The sequence below is a fragment of the Cheilinus undulatus genome, linkage group 11 (assembly GCF_018320785.1).
Source record: "Cheilinus undulatus linkage group 11, ASM1832078v1, whole genome shotgun sequence".
Taxonomy (NCBI): domain Eukaryota; kingdom Metazoa; phylum Chordata; class Actinopteri; order Labriformes; family Labridae; genus Cheilinus; species Cheilinus undulatus.
In genome coordinates, this window is record NC_054875.1 from 20,411,325 (window position 1) to 20,436,270 (window position 24,946).

General features: G+C 37.8%; 1 protein-coding gene across 3 annotated transcripts in view; it reads right to left on the reverse strand.

Annotated features, from left to right (window-relative positions):
• The window catches only part of cntn3a.1 (contactin 3a, tandem duplicate 1), a 156,994-nt gene that overhangs the window by 31,617 nt on the left and 100,431 nt on the right, over positions 1-24,946 (reverse strand). For 2 of the 3 annotated variants that reach the window (XM_041799349.1, XM_041799350.1), the window contains exons 9-11: positions 23,616-23,755; positions 17,396-17,528; positions 11,484-11,634 (exon numbers count right to left, since the gene is read on the reverse strand). In XM_041799349.1, coding sequence (XP_041655283.1) covers positions 11,484-11,634; positions 17,396-17,528; positions 23,616-23,755 — 424 coding nt within the window. The remainder of the gene's footprint in view (positions 1-11,483; positions 11,635-17,395; positions 17,529-23,615; positions 23,756-24,946) is intronic. The other variant, XM_041799351.1, reaches the window with a different exon arrangement.

The window sequence follows — 24,946 nt, forward strand, 5'->3', positions numbered from 1 at the left end:
GCACGCAAATTACAAAGACTCTAATTTCATCTGTTTATGTCATCAGTCAAGCCTGACAGATTTCCTCTGACAGAGTGAGTGCACCGCTGTTACTCTGCAAATGAATGAAGTGACTGAGTGATGCAAAGCCAAATATTGAAGATAAGACACCAATAAGGCCGTGCTTCATTTGTGTGCATATGCTTTTTCCAGTGTGTCTGTCAAAGTGGTTGTTATCTTTAGCATTAAGATTCATCTGGCAGCTTTTATTTTAGAGTACAGTTAGCTTGGTTATGCAAAGGCTTAGTTTGACTCATTTCAGTCACTGTCTGCCATAAGAATATCCAAGAAATCACAGCTTAATAGCATGAGCTTTACATTAAAAACTAACTACAAAACACTTCTTGCTGCTGAAAAGCATAATGAAACAGAACGACACACTAAGAAAAACAACCAAAAAAATGCAGACATGTGGAGAATTGGAAAGATTTGTATGGGAACAAGTCTCTAAAAGCCCAGCAGAGTCAACAAGGCCTTGAATACAGTGTGCACAGAAAACATGAGCACAAACAGCTTGAAAGGCAACATATCTAATGGCATTCATTCAGCCCCATTTTTAGTGCATTTTCAGCAGAGTCAAGGATAGAAGATAAAAGACCAAAAAACATTTAAGTGGTAAGATTTGTTTGGAAAGATGCAGACACACCTGATACAGCCAAGCATTTTATAAAACTAGACTGAATGACAGGGTCACAGGTGATTGAGGCACAGCATAAGTAAATAAATGATTTGATTGATTCCACTCACTGTGGTACAAAAAACACCTTCCCTTGCTTTTGTCAAAAACTGGCCACATGCTGCAGAGAAAGCTCAGAGTTGAAAGCTAAAAGCATTTTTTTGTATTTAGTGAAAACTGAACAGAAACATCATGCCCCTTAATCATCAAACACTTAGATATCAGATATCAGTCATATTAGCTTGCTTGTATTCATCACTAAATTATGTATTTTAATACCTACTGTTCAAGTTTGATGCTTTTGTCTTTCCTGTTATCAAAGTTTTTCAGCTGCTTCAGAAAACATTTTTCCTTTTTTTTCTCCTCTTTGATCTCTGTAATTACTGGAGGTAATCATTCATATCCCGCTGTAATGTGACGAAAGTTTTTATTTCCTGTGTTCTTTTTTTATTTTTACAATCTCCCAACGCTTCTGACGGTAAATGTTGTTTCCCTTTCTCCTGTTTTAAAGTAAACTGGCTGAAAGAATTATCTCTATTATGGTAGTCTTAGTTAAAAAGCGTTAGCAGTAAGCTGTGACTGTGTATAACACAGCTGCATTTTCTCTGTTAATTAGAGATGAGGTAAGAATCTTAATTTCATTTCTTTGTCAACCTAAACACTTTCAATTAACATAGATGGGTCCTTATGTGATCAAAGACAATGTTTTCTTGTTCTATATTTGTTACAAAGTTTCTTGTTAGAGCAACAGAGACAGCTTGGATGAAACAGTACTCTTATCTCATTCACTTGCTGCAGTATTCATGTAAACTCTTACAATGTGTCGAAATGTATTACTTTTGATATTCTGTCTGAATAGGAGAAATGCAAAACATCTGTACTCCAAATTTATTTTACATCAAAAGGTAAATTGTGAAAAACAGAGTAAAATTATGAGTAACAGCAACAACTCAAAAGCAAGGGGCATTCATAACTAGAGTGTGAAATTATAAAAAAACCCCACAAAACTCAACTATTTAAAGGTCATTATGCAAAATACACTTTTCAGTGTTTTCTAACAAAAATATGTGTCCCTGGCCTGTCCACGATTCCCCCAAGAATCAACCCCCCCCCCCCAACTCCACCTTTCAGAAACTGTGTGCTGAAACAAGCTGTTCTCAGATTGTCCCCTCATGATGCCATGTGGGGAGTTAGCATCGCCCCCAGGTTTGGTTGGCCCTCCCTGCTTGGAAGAAAGTTCCGCCATCCTCTCCTGATCCTCCTCTCAGCTGCCATCAGGGGTCCGTTCGATAAGTCCTTTTTGCTTATGAAGGTTCCTAACTGAGTAGAATGAACCGGACACATTTTATTGTCGCCATGATAAAGACTGTTCGAATTCTCTACCTCCTTTAGCCTAAGAAACACTGGACCATCCTTTACCAAAGGAGAGATGAAAAGACGACCCATAATTTTTTGCACCACCTTCAATTAAAGTGACGAACCTGTTGACAGCTCATCAAAACAAACAACCAATACGACCATAACATTACTAGCACCGATCCAAACAATAATTTTCACTGTCAAACTGATGATTCATGTGATAAACAGGAGGAAATAAGGATGATAAGAGGAATATAACAGACATTACAACTATATCATCCTACATATAAGTAGCCTATTTATTTTTTCCATTCTTTATCTGAACAGTAAATCAATCAGTCAGTGTTTTAAACTGCATTTGTTTTGCTGTTTTGTGTCTATGCCACAGAAACAGCTCGTTCTGAGCAGGACTGAAACAAAGGGATTTTTAGACATGCAAAAATCCAATACTGGATTGCTTTTTCAGAAAAAAAAAAAAAACAAAACAAACAAAAAAAAAAACTTCACAGGCATGTTTCAGGGACCTCTGAGACAAACATAAACGTGTCTTAAAGGGGTAAAATATGTGACCTTTAAGCCAATTACATATCTGGTGAACCTGTCAGTTAAAACGAGCTTTCCCTAGTTGGAAAAAAGCCACTATCAGTTTCACTTAGGACTCAGATGAGACAGATTTGACATATAATTATAGACCCATTTCCATTTTTCCAATATAGTGTGTAAGATATTAGAAAGGTTATTGCAGAGCAACTCGTGTTATGTCTTTAGACAAGTCACTTACTGCATCAACAACAATTTGGATTTGGATCCAAATACCCTTCCAAGACTGCAAACATCTATCTAACCAAAAAAATGAAGAGCCTTTGAATAGTGGTAACATCATGGGAGCAGTTTTCCTAGACTTGAAAAAAGCCTTTGACACCGTTAACCACGACGTATTACTATCCAAACTTCCAATATTTCAATTTTCTTGTCAGGATTCACAGTGGTTTGACTTATACCTCAGTGGGAGGGAGCAGTGTGTCAGAGTCAAAGGGCAAAAGTCCACATTCCTCACTCCAATGGCATAGGGATACCCCAGGGTTCAGGTCTTGGTCCCAAGACCTACATGAGATTTGTCCTGTAGTCGGCTGCAAAATGTACGCTGACGATACAGTTATATACACATCAGCAAGATCAGCAATGAAATCCACTGATCAGTTAAGTGACTGCACTCTGTAATACAGAGTTAATGTTAAATGAGAAGACTCAAGCCGTTGTGATACAGATTCTGTAACACGATGGCTTGAGTCTTCTCCTTTAACATTGAATATTAAAAAAAAAAAGAAAAAAAACAAACCACAGTCTCAATACATTTTCTATGTGTAATCAACATGAAAAAAATTATTCTTGATTAAAACAAGCCCATTAATGTGGTTTAAACTGTTAAGTAACTAGGATTCATTCTAGACTTACACTTGTGATTTGAAAAACAAGTGATAATGTTTGCAAAATCCATCTTAAAGTGCTACAGAATCATTAGAATGTATCTTTTATTAAACACACTCAGGCTCTATATGCATGCTATGATATTTTCACATCTGTACTTCCTGGTCCCACGCTTCACAAAAAACTTTAAAACCAATCCTGTAGTTACACAACCACACGATAAAAATCATGGACAAAAACCTGTATGATGGCACCATGGTCTTAAAGAAACACAACATGCATGTTTGGTGAATTTGTGACAAGGTACTGGCTTCAGTAAATCTCTTTTAGACCATCAGCCTTCTCTGCTGCAGGAGCAAAACTCTAGAATAGTCCACCCCCTGAGCTGAAGATGCATCATTTCAAAGATTTTAATGAATGTATTAAACCATAGTTGAAGGAGCAACAATATTGTGACCACACATAAAACAACATGTCTGTTTATCTAAAGGAACCATTTACAATACAGCTCTCTTTTTTATTTTATTTGTCTTAAATATTTTAACTGTAATGTGATAATGTATTTGCCAAAGTACAGTGTTCTTTTGGTATCTCTGTCTTTTTAATGGTTCGCGTGTTCTCATACACACAAAACTGTGCGTCTGGGACCGATGTGTGATTAAATGACAAAGCATCAATGTTACAGTGTGTCCATGTTAAATAAATGTAAATAAATAAATAATACAATTTCTATCAACCGTCCAATTCATAATTGATCACACACTACACTCATATTCTATGCTTTAGTTTAAGCAGCACAAGACAAAACAAAATGACCACCAAAAATGTATTCAGTGATTTTCTGAAAGAGCTAGAATGAACTTGAACAGAGGCTGATATTTTAAAATGACAAAAGTAAGGACAAGTTTAGAGCACACCTGTGCATGTATGTGTAGCCTATCCATCAGTTGCCACACTGAAGTCAAGAATATGCCTTGCTGAGACTTCCTTAAGCAGCGCTGAATCCCTACCAGCTCATCTCTCCCTAAAGGGGTCAGGCATGACGAAAAAATCCCTACATGGATCAATGAAATATCACACTGCTAAAAATGAATTCCCCTGAGGCTAACAAAACACCAACTGCTTGCCGGCCTGAAGTTTTATTTATTTATTAAACAAAACAGGTAGTAACAGTAGGAAAATCCTTGTGTATATGTTCTCTAGATGTTTTAACTCATAACCTGAAGCCAACACTATGTAAGGGTAGTTTATTTCATGATTACTGCCATACATTAGGATTTCTGTCTTCAAAAAGCAATTTGACAAAGAGAGAAAGTACAACTGGTTACACATTCAGTGCTTTTGAGAGGAATATGTTATTGAGTGTTACTTTTGATGGATGTAAAACAGAGAAAGCTTTTTTTTCTCTCTTTCAGAGTCAAAAGTCAGTAGGACAAGTCATGCAAATGTAGTCAAATTCTATCTGACTTATCTTTACTGCCTTTCAATTGTGGCTGTGGAACAATTTGCTGACCACATTTCAATCCTTGGAAATTAATTAAACTATTGATAAGTGCCTTGCCCTGCAAATCCTCACAAGGGGCTCCCATCTTATCTTCTAAACGGCTCTGCAGTGTAATGGGGTTGAGCCCGTGTTTCAAAGTGTAACTGGTTGGAAAGAAGAACTTCAATACTCCTTTCTAAAAGACCCCTTAAAGGCAGTCTGGACCACCTTAAACGATCAAAACTGACCTGTATTGCCTGAAAGGCTAGAGGAATTAAAATACATTAGCCTCTTCTGCAGTGGCCATTCCCCATGGAGCTGGGGGTATTCTCCTAACTGAGCTGAGGGCTTTCTTTGTAATGGACTATAACAAAGAGTTATGGATATGAGATGTCACAGGGATAAGACTTGCCATTAAACTGTGTAGTAGTCTATGTCAGCATGCCTCCTCACCAGAGCTGCAAAGCAACAGTGCAGGAAAAAAAATATAAGGAGCATTAGCTGTCTGCAAAGCTCCCCCTTTGTTCCCTTTTCTCTCAAAGGTTGCCCTGGAGCAATTAAGGTATTGGGGAAATTTGTGGGGGTACATAAAACTTCAGCAGTGTGATATAGTAAACAGGCACCTACCTTCAACCTTATTGGCCAGTGTTAAAGTGAGCTACTGTCTGTAATCTAAAAGCCTTCTGTGCCTCTCTATGGTGTAACAAAAAACTAAGAGGCTGTAAATGAAAAACATTATTTTAACCGCTAAAGAAGGATTGCATAATTAACTCAGTATATTACTTGGGACTTGCTGTATTCTCAAGTTTATTTCAATGCACATCTGGTATTGGAAACACTTCCAGAAAGCTCTTGCTGTTTTAATGGCGGGATTATAAAAGGACTCACATTACATGATGAAGCAATATATATCATTTAGCATAACAATCTTAAACACAGTGGTTCAATCTAAAGGTAATATTCCTAAGAGCTATTTCCTATATCCATTTTACAGTTGCTGGCAGTGGTCAGCAGTGAAATTAAATTAGAGTAAGCACTTTATCGTTAACCTTATAGCTCCCTGCGTAAGTGCCCAGCAGCCGTGTCACAAGGCAATCTTGTTATACATGACTGGGATATGGGTATATAGGTATAGGTATCACCAGTGCTTGATTTCATTAACTAATCAGATCCTGCCTTGTTCTTAGTTGATTTGTTTTCCCCTGCTCCAGATCCTTGAAAACATTATCCCTGGAAGATTAGAAGGAATTATGGGTATTTTAGTTGAGCCAGTGGGATGGATTACTGTTGTGCCACCGTTATAATAACATTGGTAGCAGCCCCTTTTCGATTCGGTGGAAAAAAAATGCTAACAAGGCAAGGAACAGGGGAAACGTTTGCGAGAAATGCTGCAATAATGCCAAAGCCTAACATCTTGTATGCAGCTCACCTACTTCAGGGTGAGGCTGTAACATTAAATCTCAAATGGGAAATCTTGCTTTTATGGGTGTGATTGATATCATACATTGCAGTATGGATGCATTTTCCTTTCAATACTTAAGAGGATGATAAATCTGCAAGCTTGGTGCAACATTTAGCAGACGTTTGCAGCACTAAATGTTCAGTGATACTCCTGCTAGCCCTCAAATACAAAATCTCTCTCCTGTAATAAAGACGTCTTGGCCCAACATCAGTATTAACAACCACACTGCACCTTAGCTTTCCCCAACATACTGCCTGACAGAGGGGAGACATGTATAAACCTGCTGCTCTCCTACTGTGGTGAGGATGAATATCTCAGAGGTTAGGTGTAGAAAAGCTGCTGAGCCAGTCGAACAATTAATCCTAAATCAAATGAGAAATCTGGACTCCAGCAACGTCACTGCATGTGCTGGCAGGGGTGCTCTACCTCCTGCTGCTACGTTCTAGCAGAAAATCAAGATGTTATCAAACAGAAAGTGGAAAAGCATTATCAAGTGATTTAAGTTATCTTTTTTTAATTCAGAGAGAAATTATAAAAGCACCCAGACCAAACTTAATGGTTTCCAAAGAAAATACTGTGGTTCATAAATCTCCTGACAGAAACCAATTAGAGAAACAACGGCACATTAGGGCTTTTTAGTTTCTTAGAACTGTAACAGTGAGTTACTGTTCTTCACTCCCATAACTGCCTGTTCTTGCAGGACATTACAGACTTGAATCAGAGAAAATACACAGCTCAGGAAGAAATGAAGGGATCTCCAAATTGTTTAATTACATCTGCTTCTCTGCATGAGGGGAAGCCATCTCATTCTTCTTAAGGAGGCTCTAGTTTGGTGATAAGCAACCGACAAAGTAGAGAGACTTGAGGTTTTGCAGTGGCATAACTTCACCTCACAGACATATGAAAGTGTTGGGGCTAAGGTACATAAAAGTTACCCCCATTTGCAAACATTTGTGATACAAAATGGGTCATTTTGAAGAGCTGAGTGACTTCAAGCATGGTACTGTGATGGATACCTCCTTTGCAATAAGTCTGTTTGTGAAATTTCATCCCTGTAGGGTATTCCACAGTCAACTGTAAGTGATATTAGAAAGTGGAAGCATTTAGGAACAACAGCAACTCAGTCACAAAGCAGAAGACCAGGTAAAATCACAGAGCAGGGTCAATGACTGCTAAGGTCCATGGTGCATACAAGTTTGCAATGCTCTGCTAATTCCATAGCTGAAGAGTTATGAACTTGGATTATTTTAAGCTCTAAAACTGTACAGTGGAAGCTTCATGAAATTGTTTTCCATGGCAAATAAGCTGCAAGCAAGTCTCACATCAAAAAGTACAATGCCAAGTGTTGGACAGAGTGGTGTAAATCTGAATCATGCTTCTCTGTTTGGCAGTCAGGTGGACGAGTCTGAGTTTAAAAGATGCCAGGAGAAAGTTACCCACCTGACTGCATTGTGCCAACTGTGAAGTCTGATGGGAGGAGGGATAATAGCATCGGGCTGTTTTTTAAGGGTTTGGGCAAGGCCCCTTATCTACAGTGAATGGCAATCTTAAGGGTTCAGCATAAGTCATTTTGGACAATGCTGTGCTTCCAACTTTGTGGCAACAGTTTGGAGAAGGCTTTTTTCTATTCCAACATGACTGTGCCTAAGTGCACAAAGCAAGGACTATAAAGACCTGGTTTGATGAGTTTGGAGTGATAACTTGACTTCCTAACACAGAGCCCTGGCCTGAACCCCAATGAGCACCTTTGGGAGATCGCAAGGTAGGCCTTCTCGTCCAACATCAGTGCCTGACCTCATAAGTGCTCTACAGAATAAATGGGCATAAATTCCCACAAAAACACTCCAAAAACTTGTGGAAAGCCTTCCAAGAAGAGTGGAGGCTGTTATATCTGCAAAAGGGGGTCAACTAAAACCTCAGCTTCTGCACAGGGCTGTCAACAAGAGTCTGGTCTGCTCGGCATAGGGAAGTATTTGTTGCCACTGTAATGGGGCTAACTACTGCTAGTGTTGTGTGGGGATTAACTGGTCTTAATTATAATATTGATGATTAACACTGGTCTATTACAACAGTCCAAAGCAGAGAGTATGGTCTAGACCTGCCCTCTTTGTAAAGGGGCTTGCGATAACTTTGGTTATGAATTGGCGCTATACAAACAAAGATTGATTCAATAATTGATTGAACTCTATATTAAAATACATGCATTTGAATACAGTGTCATTACAGTCCCTGTTGGTGAAATGGTCAGGCGGCAAATACTTTTGTCTATATAGTGTATCTATGGCACAGAGTATATTTCACATCAATGACAGTAATACCCCGTACATGGTGTTTGGGAAGGCTGGAACCTTTACATAAAGGATGATGATTTGACAAACTTCCTGTCTGTCATATTCATTATGGGTAAATTAGCACAACAAAACGTGATGTAGTGGGCGTACGCTGCAGCAAAGGAGTAAAATACATAATGCAAGCTGACAGACAGCTGTTTCCATGTCAACATATAATTCTTCGTTATGGCTGAAGACAGCTGGTAAATCAAATTCTGTCAAAGCCATTTGGGAGGAGAACAACCCCCCACCCCACCCCCACCCCCCATCTCTTTCACCTTTTTCACCAAGAAACACTGTCAGTGTGGTTCTTTACTCTCCATTAATAATGAAGTGCCCATTTTTGAAAAAACTGCCCCTAAAGCTACATTCATGCTGATCTCTTCACTAGTTGCCATTGTTTACAGATTTGCAGCCATTTCAACTAAACCATGTCCACAGATACTGCCTCCTTTTCCTCAAATGATGCTGATTGATGTAGACATTCTCTGACCAGGAAAAAGCCCATGAGCTTGAAGCTCTGTGAGATGGACCTGTCTGATCAATTTGCCTTGCACTGTTAACATTAAAGCAGTTATGAAAAATCAGGGATACTCCACTGAATATGGATTTCTGAACTATGTCTCAGTATAACATTCTATTGAAAAAAAAAAGAATTATATATATATATATATATACAGTGCTTAAAAAAATTATTAGACCCCCTGTCGTATTTGTCTCAAAGACCATCCAGCATCATGAAGTGCTTTTATGCAGACTCTTTCAGTGAGCTCTCCATGTTTTACCATTTTGAACAGGAATGAGGGATTTCAAACTGAATTCACCCAAATTTGAGCCGGCTCACTGGGCTTCGCTGAGAAGTCAGAAATTAATCAAGCATAACATTCAACCACTAAAACTCATTTCTCTGTTCAGGAGCACAAGTAAATAACTCTAATTTGACATATTAATCAAGAAATATTAATGTGCTTTATTATTTTTTTCAGTTTTTTGTAAATCAGTACATTTGAAAATTCATGGATAACAATAAGAATTATATTTTAGCATTAAAATATCATTTGGGTTAAAGAGCTTCTACGTATTGGTGTATTAACCATTGCAGAAACATTAAAAATGATTTTGGTAATTACCAATACTGTTAATTTAGGGCAGCCGTGGCATAAACCTTACTTTGATTAGGGTTAGGGTGGTCTAATACATTTGTGAAGCATTATATATATATATATATATATATATATATATATATATATATATATATATATCACATCGCCAAGCTTGCAAAATGAAATGCGATTAATATAGATTAAAAATGAATGTTATTTAATCATGATTAATCAAAATTAATCCACAGCAACCCTGTGATTAATCTAATCAAAAATTTTAATCGCTTGACAGCACTAATATGTATATATTAACTTGATTTTTAATGCTGAAAAAACACTGGGTATTTGTGTTATCTATCGCACTTTTGCAAGAAATAAATCAATGAGTCAGGGCTGTTTCAAAATACACATTTTGAATCTCAATTAATCTCACGATTTTAGTTGTCAATCATAATTCATTTTGCCGTTTCCAATTTGACTATTTTGCATTAAACCGTTCTTGTTTTGTTTTTGGATTTTTTGCTGCATCCAATATGGACCTTAATTAATTGTGATTAATGCATTAATGTTAATGGTCCTAAAATAAATAGATATGAAAATTTAGAAAAAAAAGGGAAATGAGGATATTGTATTTGGAAATTGAGAAGCTGCAAGAAATAATGAATAAACACAGAAATGTTTGTCTTAAAAACACGTAACCTGAGTAGAACCAGAGAGAGACATATTTAGTGATGATCTCTTTATCATTTCCTTAGCTGTGCTTCTGCTTCACTTCATGTATGGCCACACTTATTCCATCCATGTTGTTTGAAAAGTTTTTTTTTTTCTTTTAAGTTGTTGCATATCTCTATGATCGCCGCCACATGAGACCAAACAGTATGAGTCCTGATCAGTAACTCACCCCACATCCTGCCTTGACCTCCACTAGTATGTAGTATTATGTCTTTAGGGGGAGAATCGGTTTCTCTTGCCTTATTAACATTGGTTGTTTTCTCCTTTTTCTTCTCCTCTCCGGCACAAAGAGGTATTGTATTGATCCACACTTAACCTGATTTCTAATAAAACAAGGTGTCCAGCTAGTTTCTTGGGTGTCACCACCACTATCACATAAGAATGTGTGTTCTTTAGCGGCCGGCCATTGATCTGTCCTTTTGGGGATTTCACCTGCTTCTTCTATGTCTCGATGGTAGCCTGGATCATCGTCTGCCTTGTGCTCTAATGACCCTCCAGGCCTTACATGCTGCTAATGAGCTGATGGATCAGCGCATCGATCTGAGTGCCGCAGTCTACGAACGGCCAATTACCTCAAGTAAACAGTGCAGAAACCAGCTCTGAGCACTGCCAGGAGAGCAGAGTACAATGGAGTTCAGGGGAGAAATGTAGATAGCAGGGGGAAAGTGGTGGAGTGCAGGACGTGTTATGCAATCTAAATTGTATTGTGTCACACTGTGGTTCTGTTCTTTGCAGTTTGTCACCATGAATATCAAGTAGGGGGAAATAAAATAACAAGTCAATGAAATGCTATTCTAAAAGTACAGCGCAGAAGCTAAACAATGGTCCCACATACAGCGCATTTATGGCTGCACACAAAGAAAGCTGTTACCTGTGGCTCTCTCTCAATGCTTCCTTCCCCTTCCTCCATGAAATCACACCCCGAGGAGACATCTTGGGCTTGCATTCGATCAGGACATCACCACCCTGTCGGGCCAGAGTTTGGGCCTTCAGCAAGTTCTGGGAGAAGTCTGGGGCGATGGCTGACAGAAAAAGGGAAAAAAGAGGAATGTAAGTATTGTGAGAGAGGAAAAACATTTACAGTCAGAAAAGACAGAGGAATAAACAGTGTTGAGCACTGAGGAAATGAGAGTAGAAGAGCCTCCTTAAAACATGTAGGTCAGTCCATCCATTAGGCAGGTCAGCCCTCATACTTCGCTGTCTACAAACATTTTAACTTGTTTGCATACAGACACATGCTCACACTTTCATATGGAAACATAAACTGTAGTAGAGCAGACACGGTGCATCATTTCTTTAAGAAGACATTTTATTTGAAGGAAGGTGGGTTTTCCAATTCCTTGAATTTTCCTTAGGAGGACATTATGCATTAAGAATGAAGCTGTGAGGCTCTGAAGCAAAATGAGTGAATGTAAAATGAGAGGGAGGCTTTGTTGCTGCTCCTTTAGGCCTTAATTACTAAGGCGCCGTCGTCTGGAGCTATTTTGTATGCGCACCGACTCAGCAGAAAGCTCTTCAAAGTGAACACACAGCCTGGCGCCAGTTACATGGCCAAGCACCTGCCAACACATGCATGAGTGTTCACGACAGTATACACAATTACAAACATGGATTCACATGTTACAACTTCTTCTTAACACTTGGTGTGAAATGCCAGCTTGTCCTCAATCAACACCATTTACACTTACTATACTTGTCTCCACATAACACATTGGTTGGATTTAAATGAACTCTTGTGTTGAAGCTAGAGTTGATGTTTCAATTAAATGTGTTCCTCCATCTGTAGATCAAATAAATATAGCTGTTAGCTAAGAATTTAATCACATCATCTAGAGTGAATATAGATGTAAAGGCTTTTTTTAACAGTCAGAAGAGCTCAAAAGTGCCTGCTCACTTTTTCAACGGCTTAGGTTCGAGAGGTACACTCTTCAAAACCTTTGCTGACAGTTCACAAAATTCTTATAACAAAGCTAACAAATTATGCAAACACTTGTGACTGTAAAACATTTGATTTGGTGAAAGAGGGATTTCGAAAACAGAGAAAAAGGCAGCCTTACACAACCGTGTACACTTATTTTAACAAGCACAAAGGAATTATGTGTTCCATAATCCAATGTGATTCCCTTAATACATTGATAATGATAGCTTTTGAATTTACAACATTTTCAGGTATTAATCACGATTAACCAAAGTCCATAATTAGAGCAACTACTTTTAATTAATTTTGAATATTCATCTGCTTTAATCTTCATTTCAGCACACTTTGGTTAAGCCAGTAAGCCAGTCAAAAGCCATCTACACTTTGTGTTATCAAATGTTACAATTTAACTAGTCCTTTATTGCCATTTTAACCCATAATAAATTATTTTTTGGTAAAGTTGTAAAGTGATGTAATCTTTGATCTCGACCTAAGTTTATTTTCTTCAAAACAAAAGGTCTGTCCAAACAGGAAATTAATTACCCTTTACCCAACAAAATGCACAATACAAAATGGAACTAAAATAGCATTTCAAAATGGGGAGATTAATCATAATTAACTACAGAAAATCCAACATTAATCAAACTTTAAAATATAATAATTTTCCAACCCTAGTTCTTCTATGAAAAAAGGAATATTAAGAGGAAAAAAAAAAACAAAAATAGCTGATGGCCAGGCTTTAAAAAGTGAGGAAACATTCAAACACATGGATGCAATAAATAAATGTTTTGTGAAAATTTGTAATTTTTACTATTTTCCACAAGATTGCGCCATTTTCCCTGTTGTGGTTTATGGAGAAAAAACATTGAATTGTTAGAATAATGTCTTATCTTGTTTAAACCCCCCCCCCCCAAATTATTTTCATAAAATTAACAATGCATGAAAATCAATGTTACTGAAAATCATTGGCATAGAAATGACTTTGCATGCAATATATTGAAAATAAGTCATATTTGCCCCTTTTTCCCATCTAAAACACCAGAGATATCCATGACAGAACATGGCCAATAAGGGGTTAAAATTTTTTCAAACTTATGATTTTTTTTTTTTTTTTTAGTTTTTATGATAAGAAGAGATGTTGCTTGAAAAAACAAGTTTAAAAAAGTAGAAGAAAAACTGAATGTTTGATCATTTGGAAGCCTAATATATGAAATGGGCCATTTTGGTCAAAAGGGACAAAACTGTTGCACTTTTTCACATTTTGAATTGCATAAAAAAACCTAAATACATAAAAGCCAATGTTGCTGAAAATCATTGGCATATAAGAGAAGTGGAAGATTGCTGTTTATTGTCTATCAGATCGGAAAGGAAAAGAAAAGAAAGGAAAAATTAACTGGATTTTGACAAAAGTAGTGAGTAACAAGAACATGTACAGAAATGTAGTGAAGTCAGAGGCTGGATATTTGTCTTTCAAATGTGGGGAAGTAAAAGTACCATAATAAGTCCCCAAAAAACTAATACTCAAGTACAGATATTCAAAACAGTACTTATGCATACTTAATTGTAACTTATTATGATGAGAAAACTTATCACAGTAGAGATCCATTAGTCTGAAATCTCTGAATATTTACTGACTAACATGAATTAATAGGTAAATTTACTGAATTCTACTTTACATATTGGGACTTATTAAGAATGTTTGTTTAGGACTTTGTGTCAGTAAGACAGTCAGTATAAAAAAGTGTAAATGTTCATTCCATCAGATGGAGTGCTAAGGAAATCCCAAAATGTGTAATGTACAGTGTAGAGTCAAGTATTGTTAAGATGAGATGTACATTTAGTAAATCACACAGGATACAGCAGTTCTTGTCAATATGGTCATAATACTGTGGTTTTAGTCTTGAGTGTTTATGACGTTTAGGCTATTTCACAGCACTCTTACTGATTTGTTCCAGACCCACACTCTTTCAGTACAGTCATCAAAACCTGCTGGCATTCATGCAACTACATTGTGTCGAGCTGCCACTCCGAGTTATACATACGCCTCTAAACAAAACTATACAAAGCAGCTGTGTCACAAGATGAAGTGGCTTTGACAGACTCTCAATACACTGGTTTACACATGCCACTAAGTACTTTAATTACGGCAACTTTCTAAGACTTTTAATCTCCACTTAAAGGTTTAGTTTAAAAGTCTGTATAAACAGTGCTTTGACTGGGACAGTGAGGATCAGTACGCAATACAAACACTTCTATACTTTCCCCCTTGGTGTACCGGGACATTTTCAGACGTTCTGGGACTTCTCACAAGTTGCTAGTACGCTCTCCTGCCCTCTGCACAGCTTAAATCTTTCATAGATGATTCATGCTAGCAATCTAAAAATTGAATTTCTGTGGCGCACTTCTCATTGTGTGCTATAACGTACAAATTCATGTGCCAGTCACTGTGTTGGGGGAAAACCTAAGTAAAAAAGTTTACTTCTCCTGGACAGTCCAGTGCTATCATGACACAGCAGAGGGAAGGGATCATGGGAGTACTGCAAGTTTACACAGGAATAGAATGTCAACTGCAGATTATTTTGCCTTTTTCTGGGCTGGTTTGTCATTTATGGAAGAGTATTGGGGCCAATGAAAAAAAAAAATTTTGAGATGAATTTTTTTTTTTCACTTGTGAGAAAAAAGTCAGAATTCTGAGATTAAAGTCAGAATTCTGAGTTTAAAGTCAGAATTCTGAGAAAAAAGTCAGAATTCTGAGATTGAAGTCAGAATTCTGAGTTAAAAGTCAGAATTTTTGACTTTAATCTCAGAATTCTGAAAAAAAAATTTGAGACTTTTTTTTCATTTGAAGAATAAAGTCAGAATTCTGACTCATTCCTCAGAATTCTGACTTTAATCTCAGAATTCTGACTTTTTCTCAGAATTCTGACTTTTTTCTCAGTATGCTGACTTTAATCTCAGAATTCTGACTTTAATCTCAGAATTCTGACTTTTTTCTCAGAATTCTGACTTTAATCTCAGAATTCTGACTTTTTTCTGACAAGTGAAAAAAAAAATTTTGTCTCAAAATTTTTTTATTTTTAGTGGCCCCAATACTCTTCTGTAGTCATTCATTCTGAGATGATTCCGTGATTTTATTGCTTACTGCTTGATTTTATTCGTGGGTACATTAAGAAAGGTAAAAGGTTACTTTTTCTTTCCACTGACTTCCTGGTGACCTTTTGCTCTCGATGCAGGAGGAGATGTAATGTTGATAAAGTGATGATTTCAGATCGGGAGTCTGTGCATTAAGTTAAATTCTAAAGTTGACTAGATACTTTGCACGTTTTTGGGCTGTTTGGACCAATCTGCTCTGATCTGATTCATGCGTTTGGCAGCAGCCATCGCAGATAATAGAACTGTGGCTTATCTCCAATGAAGTGGAGCAAGATGACGCTTCAGGGATGTGCTGGTGTCAGAGTGGAGCGCAGGCAGTGGAACTGCTCCTACTGACTCGAGAAGGAGTCATTTTCTCTACAGTACCATTCGTTGGCAGACTGCGGTGCAACCATTGTATGTAGAAACTGGAGGTTGCTCTTCACACTGTGTGTCCATAATTGATACTGAGTCCAACTTCCCGTGTTATTTCTATGTACATTTAAAGCTTCAGTAAAAAACTTTTTCTTCTGGGTTTATTCTGACGCCCCCTGTGGACAGAACAGCCCATTTTTTTCCTTTGCGCTATTTGACATGTGTAAGAAAAGTTTTTTTTTTTTTTTTTCTTCCTTTTGGTCAAAAATATCCTCTTGTTTAATTTTGATAGTTCCATTATTCACTCACTGTGAATCTCTGCCATGGAAAATGCATGCTTTACATTTCCTTGTCTGACAGCTACACTGCTGGATTCATCAAAATTAACCACACATAATCACTTCTGGGGTTCACAGTTTTGTTTCTGTTTGTAGACAATAAAGAAGCATCAGTGTTATTTCAGTCTGTTTCATGATCAGTTGAAAATCCCCCCAGGTTTTCAATAACTGTATGATAAATACATGAGAAATAGAAACTTTATTTGCACTTCTCTGGTGTTAAGTTGGAAAATTCACTGACAAATCTTTAAAAAATATATTCTTAAATCTATAAATTGAAAATTATCAGATTATATTATGGCTACTGAAGAATTACATATGAGGATCACTGCAATAAAAACTTCCATTCCATTATAATCAACTGAAATCAAACTGAAATATGTTCTAATCTTATTAATAAAGAAAATGTTGTTGTCATCTCTTACTAATCAAGTGGAAACTGCTCATCCAACAGCAAACACATCATCCCTACTTTTTCAGCAAAGAGCTGACCAGCATCCCATGTGGTGGCTTCATAATAAGAGCAGAACTGAGGATGTCTTTGGGGCAGACTGAAGGCAAATTTACTGCTGACACGAGTTCATTTTCACAGAAGCAAGAAAAAAGACAAATTGAGCTTCTCTATGCATTCAGTTTTAATCTACATAGACTGGGCAAGTTGAGTTCTTTTAGAAAAAAAGAGTCTATTAAAAGGCTGTCTTTGGTAGTTATACAACAAACAGAAAATGTCATGAAAATACAAAATATTGAATATTATAACGAGAAAATCTTTCAGTAAAATAATCTTGTTTTTCCTGTGTCAGAAGTGTTTTAAAAGGTATTTGAGTCTCGGGAGTCCAATGTGGACCTTGACTAACATCACCACAATCAAGGTGATGTTATCATTTAATATTTTGCTTTTAAACATTTAACATCTCTGTATCTATCTATCTATCATGAAACCATGTAGCAGCAAACACGGAGAGTGAAAGACAAAAACTCAACTGAATATGTTGATAAGTCTTGTGTGTTTGCTCTTACCTATGACTCGAAGCTCAGCGTTGGTGAAGATTCGGCCATGTTTGTTTTCTGCCACACACTGGTACATGCCGATGTCAGCCAGATTCAAGCTGCTGATGGTCAGCATGCCGTTATTCGCCTGAACTCTGTCCTGCTTAAGACACACACACAGGTGGATAGACACATTAAACAGCACGTTTCAAGACAGACTGCTGTGCTAACCTGACAACAAACACCAAACAGCTTTAGACAAGGTAAACAGTCAGCAGGGGACTTAAGTTGAAGACTCTGATGCAAAACTACACCCCAGTCAGGTCTAAGGTTTCCATCCAATCAGGACCTTCCATGTTCCTGGATGTCTCCATGCTCTTTCTATGCTCTGCACGCTGTCGGACATGCTGCCTGTACTGTGGATTATGATTCTGTGTGTGTGTTTCTTTCACAGTGTTGACCCCTTTCACATTACATACAGCCATTTGATCCTTTGTTAATACAAAAGTATTGATTAGTGGAGGTACAATATAAGTATAAGAAACGTCTCTTGGGAAAACTGGGTAAAATCTTCAGAGCATAAAAAACATCCTGTTAACAGGTTACAGTCACTGACCTCACATTCACATCAACCTTTCTGGCACTTAAATGTATTTAATGAAATATGCTGCAGTTTGGGCAAGACACCATGGGGCAGATCTACTGAAGAGTAGCACATTTGTTAGCATGGCTTTAAGTTCTATAAACGGCAAAAAAGATTGCCTCTGGTCCACAGAGCACATGCAAAGGGGAAATCTATGCTAACTGCACACAAAATGCATGCAAACTGCTCAGCTGAGCAAACAGCGCTGTGCCAGAACTGAGACCTGTTTGTTTGTTGTTTTATTTTGATTAATCTTTTGAAAGAGAGAGAACAAGTGGCATGAGGATGTTGGAGGAACTGTCTTTATGCATGGGGATTTGGTGAAAATAAACACAACATCGATCCCCAAATAGTCAGCTCTACCTGTAAAAGAGTATGAAGAACACTGTAGTGTCTAATAACAGACTGGTGTCATCTCAAGTGTACCGCTGTGATGATATGTAATGGCCAAAAACATCTGCATGCCAGCACCTCCTCCTTATCCACCCTATAAAATAAATGTGCTGCGTTGTTAATCACGATATTAAATCGTGTGAGTGCTTTACTATGTTTGAAGTTTTTACTATTATAGTCAGATTTATTATGTATCAACTCAGTGCATTAGATAAAGTCATAATAGGTCAAACTAAATACAAATAATCTAAGGCTGTCAAAAGAGTAAAATCTTAATCACGATTAATCTCAGAATTTCGATCGTAAATTGATGGCATCCTTTTTTATCATATTGTAAAATTTCACTTTTTTACATTAAAAACTATTCTTGTGTCATTTTGGATTTTTCTACTGTCTTAAACGGGGTTACTGACTTCTTGTTTGGATAGAGACCTGCCTCAATAGCAAGATATAACATGAACTTAACCCAAAAAAGGAAATAAGGGGACAGTAAAAGGTAGATGTTTGATAAGACTAAGTTCAGATGACTTTTGACTCGTCCGCTGAGCTGTCTGTGAGGTTTTTTTAAAAAGTAAAATTAGACACTGAGGAGCAGTGGTAGACTTATCGCTGTGGCTGCAGAGAGACGCTGGACTCAAACTACTCTGGATATTTTGTTTATTTTTCACCACATGGAATAAATACTAGAGTTCTGTTGAAAGCAAAACTTATGAATGGCCCAATTAGTGCCTTGACAGTATCACATGCTAGGTGTTAATATGCTAATTCTGGACTAAAATGTCTTAAAGCAGGATAATTAGGGCTATATACGGACATTTTAACTACCATGATGCCAACTGTGTTCATTCTGTCTGATCTAATTCAGGATTCAGCCACACTTTCTCTCCCCTCAGGGGGCTTGATAATTGAAACACTGCTAATTTTCTGTGGTCTTAATAGGCCCACAGTGACTAGATGTAACCCCCCTCTGCTTAACATAGCACTGAGACACTATCAAACGGTGGTTGAAATCAAACCACTGAGGAATTAGCTGGAAATAAGCAGAGCATGTAGGCTATTTTGTACTGTTACAAGAATCATATTAGGTTTCATTGCAAAGCAAAAAGAAATAGCTGGTATTTGCTTTTTAAAAGCAAATGTTGGATATTCATTTAAAAATACATATTCCTGGTAGAGATTGTAATAACAACCCTTGAGCAAAGTTTCTCTCCTTCCACCTTTTCACCTTTACAAGGTTGGGCACTTCTTTTTGCTCCCTTTTTATAGTTGTGTCACTTTAAGTGTGGCTGCACCTATTGTTCTTGCCCTTGATCTTTCCCATTGAGTGTAGCTGGACCTTTTAATGTCACTGACAAAGCAGTCCAGTGGGTCCTGCCGCCAGTCTGTCTGTCGTCTGGAATCATTACAGCACAGGCACTTGAAAAGACAAGGACTGTCCCTTAACATCACTCAGTGACACTGCTGAGGTTCTTCAAATAGAGGTTCTTTCTGAGTCGCAATGACTCGATAGACACGGAGCTGACCTGGCGCTGCAGTCACCGCCAGAGGGGGTCCTGGGTAAGAGTGAATGCATCAGATTCCAAGTTGAACAAAAAGGTCCACGGGTTTTTGGACAGGACTGGGCGCTTATATGTGTGTTCAAGGAAAAAGGATGATAGAAAGAGAGCAAGGAACAAAGAGAGAGATAGAGAGTGAGAAAGAGTGCCATGGCGACTTTGAATGGATGATAGATGGATCTTTTTGGGTTGCACAGTGCAAGGGCCGAGGGGGATGAAAGGGATAAAAGAGATCAGTGTAAGTGCATGGGTTGCAGCCACACTACTCTATTCTGTACCCAGTGCCCTGTTAAAACCCCTTAGAGACTCTGTGGTGGCTCTTTCACAATCTCTTCAGTGCTGGAGACAAATGGTGGCATTCATTTGCTTTATGGCTATCATTAATTTTTCTGACTCTTCTCTGATATCAGTCCTGTTTCAAGTTGAGCTGCAAAAAGGCAAATCATGGACTGTCTGTTGTATGCTGGTCATGTAATGATCCTACTCCTGATTGCACTGGTGTGCACCGAATTTTAGCTAGAACAATAACGACTCTTCAGAAGCCGGGGCCTTGACTTTAGAGGTTGAAGGTACAACAATCTGAAAAACATACACTTATGTATGTTACTAAGAGGGGATCTGGCGGTGGAGTGGAAAACTACAACAGTGAGTGGGTCCTTGTTTCACCCGGGTGACATTTTGAAGTGACAGCCCTCCTCTGCGCCATTTAAATCCCTTGGAGGGGTCCCAAAATGAGGCAGAGAGAGAGGGGGGTAAAGCAGGAGGATAAAAGATTGAAAGAGAGCACAGGAAAGAGAAAGAGAGCAGCAGAGATGCTGAGATAAAGTGAAGAAAAAAAGGGGAGAGAGGAGGACTGATCCATTCTAATGAGGAATAACAAATGGCCCCCTTGGCCTTCCTCTCCTTCTCCCTCTTTCTCTACATCGCTGACCTTTGGGTTTGGAAATTGATTTACTGTTGCCGCTGTTGACGGTGGCATTTTGAAAATGGTAACACCCCACCTCATTAATATAGCCACATGTACAGAGAATATGTTACCTTGGCCACCCGCCAAAGGAATTTCTACAATGTTATTTACAAATCAATAGCAGAGATGCACAGGTGGAGTGATGTGGGCTTCCTGTGGTTAAGGATGTGTGACAAAAGTGGAAGTGACCTTTGTGAGCTGTTCAAAATTAACAACTAACAGGACAGGCACAAATGGAAGATAGAAGAAATGTTCGTGACAACAATGCCTTTTTTGTGTCTTTAAGTTTGACTCTGCGTTTAGAGGGTTTGTGGATAACTACTTCTGTGTCACAATGGCAAAGCATTTAGAGAGTAAAACTCTGTAATCTTCTTGACTGAATTATGATTCAGCTCTCCAATTAAACTGCCCCAGATTTGAGATACTATCTCAGCTCTCAATCTGAGTAAGAGAAAACTAAACCTACCTGCCCTCTTTAAAGACAAAAACAGCAACAGTCTGGTTGTGGGCTCATTACCCAATCCAAACAATGACACCATCAGTGACTGGGATTCACAGGAGATGTTTCTTTTAAAGCTAAAAGCATACTTACTCCAGCAGCACAATAACACAAAACAAGGCAAATTGCCTAAATTTGAAATGTATTTTGAATAAAAAGGCATTTTTCGCCCTCCCTGTAGAGAAGAGACTTAATGATTAAATTGAGAGTCGCAGATAAGGGAGATTGAGCTCTAAATTTTGACAGAGTCCCCAGCTGATGACAGGCAGAAAATGGCATCACTTTGGCTTCTTTGCAAACACATACAAACACCCTCCCTCAGCACACACATAATTTTGATGCCAACTTGAGTTCCCAGGCAAATACAAGCATTTCAAAGGGACAGGATCCTGCCAAGCACAAGCCTATGAGTCAGAAACATTATCTGCTCCAAACAAAATCCAGTCCAAAGCACTGTATGGTAACATACATCTTAATATCAAGTTTGTTGACTTCACAGATTTTATTCCATTTATTTTGATAAAATCAACTTGACTGTAAAGAGTCTAACTGTATCATAAAAAATAGTAATTAAACCGAACATACAATCATCTAAATACAAGCCAGTGAGAATGAGCTAGGGGAATTTAAGCAATTTTAATGTGTCATTTGTAAAAATACATTTTGTATTGTGTCGCGCCAACAGCAGCGAGACATATAAACATATAAAAGACACAGTTCTAAGTTGTAATTAAGTCATCATCAAGGATAACAACCCAAATACCACCACAGACCAGTTTTTGGGAAAATATAATTTTTATCTAAAAAAGTCACAAAAAATGATCACTGCTTTTAATGATCATTATCCATGTTGTGATCATAAGATAAAAAAATTACCATTAATTCCACTGTACTAGCTACGTTTTATCAGTGTCTTGTCCTCAAAATAAATCAAATCAAACTCAGCTCATCTTGCCTCCTCAAACCCTCCTCACACACCCCTGTACCCCTCTCCTTACACTGAGAAGCTCATCCATTTTGCTTCTTTCTCTCCCTCGCTGTGTTTTTGCTTCAGAGTTATCATCAGTAGCCTTACTTTTGCTAAATCACCTTAAAATATTGTATATACGTTGATCTGCTTGAGGAAGTTTGATGTTAATCGATTCCTGATCAGAATCAGCATAAACTCACATGCATATGACGATGGGGGAAAGAGTTACAGGGGGACAGGAGATCATGATGGAAAAATTAAAAATCAAGGATTGTGCATGGCTCTGAGTCGAGTCTCAAGCCTTTTGCACGCCAGTACAAGTCAAGTCTCAAGTCACTGATGTGTCCGATTTAAGTGCAAGTCAAGTCCAAGTCACGGACTCAAATCCCGCAAGTTTAGCATAGATAACCCTGACCTGATGTGCAGAAAGAAATAAGAAAAAAAAAAAAAAGCTCAAAATTAGAATCCCCCAGGTGATGAAGAAATGTGTGCTATGCGTGGTCCATGTATAGGAAGGGGAGTGCCTAGATGCCATGGTCACTGATTTGCAAATAGAACTCTCACCAAAATAGTAAAGATGTGAGATGGCTCACTCCTGACTTATCTTGAAAGGGGAAGCAGTGCCATATACGCATACAGCATAAAAAACATGCACAATCGCGTATCACCCCAATCATCAACTTTTGTTAATAAAATTGACGAGTCATTTCATGTCTTGTCATAAGCCCTACCCTGACAAAGTCATGTGAAAAATTAAATGACAGTAAAAATCTGCTCAGAGTCCGGTGTTTTTTAAAATCAAAATGTTGATATTAACTTGAAGACAGTGAGGAAGACGGCATTTTGCCAAATCAATACTAAAAAGACACTATTAAGCAATGTACAACAGGTACTGTAGTGTTTTTTCCTTTGACTGATAGAAAGGTCACCTTTGGCTCAAAAGTGAATGATAAAGTTTGTGTGGTAAACGTTGTCTGAAAAATCCACAAAGGAACTTTGCGAGCAGCAGGTAGTAACAGCTTACTGGTTCAGAAATTCAGTTCTTTTTGATTATTTTACTATATATTCCTCACCTGGGGATACTTTCTGACTGATTTCTTTCCAACTTTTTTGTGCTGTTTGGCAGTCTGTGCTATACAAAGGGAAACATAAAATCATTCATCTTCATTTTGTAATTTTTTTTTTTTTTTGAAACATGCTCACACTGAGAGAAAGCCCTTACCTCCATCGGGTCCAGAGGCTCGCCATTCTTCAGCCAGCGATATGAGGGTTTGGGTTTGGCACTGGCTTTGCATTCCCACACTAGAGTGTCATCAATGGTCTTTTGGATATCCTGAGGCTTCTCAGTCAGATGAGGTGCAGCTGTGAAATCAAATACTGTATATCAACACTTTAACACTACATATATGCTTGAGCATTGACCAGTATGCAGCAATTTTATATCAAAAAATCAATGAACCACTCAAGCAGGCAATTAGTTCATTAAAGAAGCATCCAAGGGCAAAACTCATGAATTCACTTCCAATTAACCCAAAGGTAACCTTGATGTGAAAAATATAAAACTAAAGCAATTGTATAAGATCAACACGAGAAAGGATCAATAGTAAAAGGTTTGAAATGTGGGGTTAAATGCTAAGAGGTACAGTGTATTAGATCTGCAATATAGTGATGCAGATCAATCCCAGGACTGAGGTTCAATGATTCCATTTTATATCCTGTGATTCTTGGAACACAATGGTAGTTATTCTTTTGAGCTATGCAGTTAATAACAATGGTTATATTCCCTTTTTTGTCTGAAATCTGCAGAGAAAATGCCTTTATATTTATTATGGTGGTCCTTGTGTCATATAAATGACTAGCACCTTATCTCTGGTGACAGTGTAAAAAGATTTATGGTCTTTGTGAAGCACCCACATAAATACAGGACACCAGGGTCAAGGGGAACGAGGTAGTTGAATGAGTGTCTGCTTTCCAAGTTATGTTGCTTTAATAATGTAATAATAATGGCAATAATGCAATTAATCTCAATTGAAATAGCCTTTTATCTAATCTCTCCCAAAGGACCGGAGAGTGCTGTTACGGTTCAAACAGTTTCAGCCGAACATTCAGTGTCAAGGACTTTATAGCAGAGCAAATTCTCACCCACACTAACTTATACCAAATTGTGTTCTCACACAAAAGAGACTTTCCTGTTACGAGGTCATAATGTGGCTATTATTGAATGTGTTTCAGTCATGTTACATTTTTTTCTGCACAGAGAAGTATTAAAGTTCTGTTATGAGAGGAAGGAGACTGCCATATCCATCCTGAACAGTTGGTGAGGAAGCAGTGTCTGTCAACTCAGAAAGGAATTTGTGAAAACATGAGATAAGAGCAAAACATCTCATGAAGTGTAAAAAAACAACAGCAGTGTGTTTTCAAACCAATGAAGGTGTTTCTTGATGATTACTTCTCTTTGTATTTCAAATCTTCAGAAACTGTGCCATGCGTTGCCTGAAGTGCATTTTATTTAAGAACAGATTCTGACTCATTCATGTAACCTTTGAAAAGCTT